Genomic DNA, 6,000 nt, shown 5'->3' with positions numbered 1-6,000 from the left:
ATCATTCTGCAACAGTGCGTATGAGTTTTGAATGTCAGAATAGTGTACATTGGCTGCCAAGAAAACTCACGAAGTTTTTATCAGTGAGTTTTTTTGTTCACAGTTTTGCTTTACAGAATCAGAATTTCAAAGTTTACACAATTTCTTATATTCATTTTAAAACTCACAGTTAGCGAATAGGGCCCCTGGGAGTCATAGGGTAAATTTTTTTGTAGCCGGAAATCAGCCAAATGAATACAACCCTGTATACTGGCGTTTACGACTCGGCAAAAGTTCAGAGCAGGGGTCGACTGCTAATACGGGTTCAAAAATTTTATCTCTGTCCAGATATATTTGAAGTTGAAATTGGCAGTTTTCATGTGGTTGTTGTAATGTTGTTGTGCACTGAAAACAATTTTGTGTACAGAGGGATTATACACGTATTTAATTTTGATCCCACCCCATTGGTGGACTGGCCAGGGTAATATTTTATAAGGCGGTCGAAGACCAACGAGTTAGGTGGTCAGAATATACCCGCGGAAGGTATGCCTGTCGTAAGAGGCGACTAAAATACCACATTCAAGGGGCTGTGTAGCGCAACCCTACAGTTGCCAGCGCAATATATATAGCTTCTCCAAACACAATTCTCCCACCTATCCGCGGCGAATCCTGTTTGAATAACAGACGAGGCTTTGGCGACCCCAAGTTCCTCATGGAACTTGGCCTAGGGGAGGGAGGGATGGCCTGAAAGTTTAATGTGACTATATAAATCGTTCCCGAGATGGACGGGCAATTACCTCAATGATACTGTGTTACCGGAGCGTACCGGATCTGTATACGGCAAAGGACTATTACATCGATAGCACTCACCAAAACCTTCGGGGAGCAAGCAAATCACTACAACAACAACAACAACAGCCGCCAACGCAGAAAGGTGTTCTGCTCAAAAATACTATGGATTCGACAACCGGTTTCGGAAGGTCCCGGGGTCATTTTTCGTTAATATCTTCTGAACTAATTAAATTTGTATCGTCCGCCTTCGGATTATTAATACTGATGTCAAGACGCGTCGTTTGAAACCTCTCCCGACATTTGGACGCGTATTAGCAATCGACTCCTGTTTTAGACTATTACCGGCATCGTCCTCTATGTAGCCGGCATAGCAGCCTTGGCCGTGTGTAAATTGTAAATCTAAGGCAAGGTGCAACCGAGGCTACGCGTCATAGACGCGTACAAGATATTTCATATAGCTACAATTTCTCTACGCCCCAAGATCTGCACACGAAGCTACTTTCGAGAGTCGCTACAAAAAGCAAACATTGAAAAAATAAAAAAATAAATTTCTTCAGCTATATCCGCAATTTTAAACCACCGCGGACTAGAGAAAAGTGTGATTTCTAGTTTTCAACACGTTTTAGCCTTTTAAACGCTTCAACAATGTCTAACCAAGCTGTTGTGGTGTTTAATACTCTTTTTCGCTTTGGTAATATACCTTTCACGCACTTTTATTAACTAAAGTAATATTTTTTAACTAGTTACACAAATTTGCATACAAAAAAATGTAAACAAACATCTTGTTCTTCCTTTTTTTCAAGCGTACGTACGCTCAGTGACCAACATTGCTGTACGCTTAGCTACACGAAAATTTCATGCTTTGTCGCTTTCATGCAGCTGACGCCTCGTATGCAGCTCTCCATTCAAATACGTGTGTTCGGCATCAACGCGTACAAATTTCGCCTGCAGCGTCTATGACGCGAAGCCTCGTGTGCACCTTGCCTAAGCCGACAATAAAGTCGGATTTAACATCCCGGGACTCATAGGTAAAATTTGTTACAAAACGAATACAACCATGCGTACCGGCGTTCTTGACCTTTGACAGCTGTAATTTGCGTGTTTTGCATGTTTAGGTTGCAGTTATTGTTATTGCAATTTTCAATAAAACTACAATCATTGTAAATTTTACCAAGTAGCGCAACTAACAACTGATCGGTGAAAATTCGCACATTCACACGCACAGTTCTCGACTCAGTTTCAAAAAAAAACTTTAGATTATTTAACTCAAATTTTAAAGTGAGATAATCATTACGAATTTATGTATATAGAATATATAAGGCGTTTTTGTTGTTATTAAAACAATAGTTTTATTTATATTAAAACTTTTATCAGTTTTTTTTTTAACTTTGAAAAAACTCCGAACACCATTCCTTCATTATATGACATTCGACTGCCTAGTCCACTGCCTTCCACTCTATTCGCAACATAACCTCTACTTAAGCTGCCAAACTATATAGTAAACAATGACTACAATATTGCAAGCATTAGGAGCAGTTCACAATAATCTGCTAGTCGAGAAGTATTTCAAGTAAGTTTCGAAAGCTCATTGCCAGTTGCGAATTGGGTTTTACTCAGGATTGTCCACCATACCTATTAAACGTTTAACATGTAATCCCATAAGCAGGTGTTCCAAAAGTGAATTGTAGTTATTTTATGAGAAGTTAAACATGGATTCTGATTTGTATGATGAATTCGGCAATTATATTGGGCCAGAACTGGATAGTGACGAAGATGATGAACAAAGTATCTATGGACAACAAGAGGCTCAGGATGACCAAGATGTAAGTTACTGTGAAATATAAGGCTTTGGCATATATTTACTTGTTACTTTTTTAATATAGGAAGAGGCAATGGACGAAGAAGAAGAACATCCAGATGATGAAGATAAAGAAGTAACCGCCGTTGTGCTGCATGAAGATAAACGCTACTATCCAACAGCAGTTGAAGTGTATGGTCCTGATGTAGAAACTATTGTACAAGAAGAAGATGCACAACCACTCGATAAACCTATAATTGAACCTGTAAAAAAATTGAAGTTCCAAATTAAAGAACAAGAGTTGCCAGAAACAACTTACGATATGGAATTCATGGCCGATTTGATGGACACTCCACCACTAATACGCAACGTAGCTTTAGTTGGGCATTTACATCATGGAAAAACTACATTTGTCGATTGTCTTATACGTCAAACGCATCCACAATTCGAACAGGCTGAGGAACGTACATTACGTTACACAGATACTCTCTTCACTGAACAAGAGCGCGGTTGCAGCATTAAAGCCACTCCTGTTACGCTGGTAATGCAGGATGTGAAGCAAAAAAGCTTCCTTATGAATGTGTTCGATACACCGGGGCATGTGAACTTTTCCGATGAAGTGACAGCAGCTATGCGTATGTGTGATGGGATTGTTCTATTCGTAGATGCTGCAGAAGGTGTGATGTTAAATACGGAACGTTTGTTAAAGCATGCAGTGCAAGAGAAAATGGCGATAACTGTGTGCATTAATAAGGTGGAGTTTCCTGAATACGAATAAACATTTTATTTAATATAATAACAAAATTTTATGTAGATTGATCGCCTGGTATTGGAATTGAAACTCCCACCGCAAGATGCTTATTTCAAATTAAAGCATATTGTTGAAGAAATCAATGCTTTGCTAAGGTAACTGTTAACGATATATGAACACATTTATGCGCATGCCAACATATATTATGAGCTATTATTAAGGTCATCTAATCAGGATCAATGATTTTATGATCGAGATATGTTTATGCTTAGTATTACATTCAGCTCCAAACAAAAGCTCGCTTGTTTCTGATTAGCGAATGTTTTTAATTCATTCTTATATTTCATTCTAGCACTTATGGCAATGACAATGATAATCTGCTTGTTTCACCTGCCTTGGGGAATGTTTGCTTCGCCAGTTCGCTATATGGCTTCTGCTTCACGTTGAAATCTTTTGCCAAACTCTACGCGGACACTTATGATGGAATTAATTATAATGAGTTTGCTAAACGACTATGGGGTGATATGTATTTTCATAGCAAATCGTAAGTTCCATGTTGAGTCAATACTAGCTTAATAAATTTAATTCACGCAATTCTTTTTCCATAGTCGGAAATTCACCAAAAAACCACCACACAACTCTGCACAGCGCAGCTTTGTGGAATTCATTTTGGAACCCATGTACAAGGTAATTGCTCAAGTCGTAGGCGATGTTGATACAACACTCGCTGATACCTTAGCTGAGTTGAATGTACGCATCACTAAAGAGGAAATGAAATCCAATATACGCCCGTTGTTGCGTCTTGTTTGCAATCGCTTTATGGGAGATTTCAATGGTTTTGTTGATATGTGCGTAGAACATATCAGTTCACCATTAGATAACGCTCAACGTAAGGTGGATCACATTTACACAGGACCAAAAGAGGGTGATATTTATAAGGATATGATGGAATGCAATCAAAACGGCACACTCATGGTGCATAGCGCTAAAATGTATCCTACAGATGATTGTACATTTTTTCAAGTTATGGCGCGCGTCATATCCGGTACTCTACATGCCGGACAAGAAGTACGTGTTTTGGGTGAAAATTATACCTTGCAAGATGAAGAGGACTCACGTGTTCTACAAGTTGGGCGCCTTTGGGTATATGAAGCACGTTATAAAGTGGAATTAAACCGTGTACCGGCTGGAAACTGGGTATTAATTGAGGGCATTGATCAATGCATTGTTAAAACATCTAGTATAGTGGATATAAATGCACCAGAGGAATTATATATATTTCGCCCTTTGAAATTTAATACACAGAGTATTATAAAAATAGCTGTTGAGCCAGTCAATCCTTCAGAGTTGCCAAAAATGTTGGACGGCTTACGTAAAGCAAATAAATCATATCCACTGCTATCGACTCGTGTAGAGGAATCTGGCGAACATGTAATTTTGGGTACTGGTGAACTCTATCTGGATTGCGTTATGCATGATTTACGTAAAATGTATTCTGAAATTGATATTAAAGTTGCCGATCCTGTGGTAGCCTTTTGTGAAACAGTTGTGGAAACAAGCTCACTCAAATGTTTTGCTGAAACGCCAAATAAAAAGAATAAAATTACAATGATTTCTGAACCTTTGGAAAAGGGCCTAGCTGAGGATATTGAAAATGAAGTAGTTTCAATAAACTGGAATAAAAAGCGTCTTGGAGAATTCTTCCAAGTGAATTACGATTGGGATTTGCTGGCTGCTCGTTCGATTTGGGCTTTTGGTCCCGACACAACTGGTCCAAATATTCTGGTCGATGATACACTACCCTCCGAAGTTGACAAAAATTTGTTGACATCAGTGAAAGACTCCATTGTTCAGGGCTTTCAGTGGGGTACACGTGAAGGACCGCTATGTGAGGAGCCCATACGTAACGTGAAATTTAAAATATTAGATGCTGTTATAGCTGGTGAGGCGTTGCATCGTGGTGGTGGCCAGGTTATACCAACAGCGCGTCGTGTTGCATATTCGGCATTTCTTATGGCCACACCACGTTTAATGGAGCCATATTTGTTTGTGGAAGTGCAAGCGCCAGCCGATTGTGTGTCTGCAGTGTACACAGTGTTAGCAAGAAGAAGGTGAGTTTTCTGACAATATTTTTTCATTTTTAATAGAATCCATCCATGGGTCTTATAGACGTGATAGTCCTTGTTCTTTTTCTTTAGTTACAATTTTAAACCTGTTAACGTTAAGTTTTCAATTAAAAAAAACTTTTTTTCAGAGGTCACGTCACACAGGATGCACCAGTATCCGGTTCACCTTTATATACCATTAAAGCATTTATACCTGCTATTGACTCGTTTGGTTTCGAGACAGATTTGCGTACGCATACACAGGGACAAGCTTTTTGTTTGTCCGTATTTCATCATTGGCAAATTGTGCCAGGCGATCCCTTGGACAAATCTATTGTAATACGGCCACTTGAACCACAACAGGCGTCACATCTAGCACGTGAATTTATGATTAAGACACGGCGTCGTAAGGGTTTGTCAGAGGATGTCTCCATCAACAAATTCTTCGACGATCCTATGTTGTTGGAGTTGGCGCGGCAGGATGTGCTGCTGAACTATCCGATATAAATTGTACTCTAATATGTATTGAATAATAAACTTGCTATAAAAATACTTAACATGTTTTATGAAGTTTC

At 39.0% G+C, this 6,000-nt stretch overlaps 1 protein-coding gene across 1 annotated transcript; it reads left to right on the top strand.

Annotated features, from left to right (window-relative positions):
* The first annotated feature begins 1,846 nt into the window (after nt 1–1,846).
* Nucleotides 1,847–5,977, top strand: LOC137237887 (116 kDa U5 small nuclear ribonucleoprotein component-like). Its single transcript, XM_067762233.1, has 8 exons — nt 1,847–1,927; nt 2,288–2,341; nt 2,438–2,594; nt 2,655–3,323; nt 3,384–3,475; nt 3,673–3,864; nt 3,929–5,431; nt 5,575–5,977. The coding sequence occupies exons 3-8, from the start codon at nt 2,481–2,483 to the stop codon at nt 5,930–5,932; spliced, it is 2,928 nt and encodes a 975-aa protein (XP_067618334.1). The 5' UTR covers nt 1,847–1,927; nt 2,288–2,341; nt 2,438–2,480; the 3' UTR covers nt 5,933–5,977.
* Nucleotides 5,978–6,000: the final 23 nt, after the last annotated feature.

The sequence above is a fragment of the Eurosta solidaginis genome, chromosome 1 (genome assembly GCF_040869045.1).
Source record: "Eurosta solidaginis isolate ZX-2024a chromosome 1, ASM4086904v1, whole genome shotgun sequence".
NCBI classification, from domain to species: domain Eukaryota; kingdom Metazoa; phylum Arthropoda; class Insecta; order Diptera; family Tephritidae; genus Eurosta; species Eurosta solidaginis.
This window is presented reverse-complemented; position numbering and strand designations above follow the sequence as displayed.

Coding starts and splice junctions, on each gene's coding strand:
- LOC137237887 (XM_067762233.1), top strand. CDS start 2,481: ATGGATTCTGATTTGTATGATGAATTCGGCAATTATATTGGGCCAGAA. Junction 3,476..3,672: donor GAAATCAATGCTTTGCTAAG/GTAACTGTTAAC, acceptor ATTTCATTCTAG/CACTTATGGCAATGACAATG. Junction 5,432..5,574: donor ACAGTGTTAGCAAGAAGAAG/GTGAGTTTTCTG, acceptor ACTTTTTTTCAG/AGGTCACGTCACACAGGATG.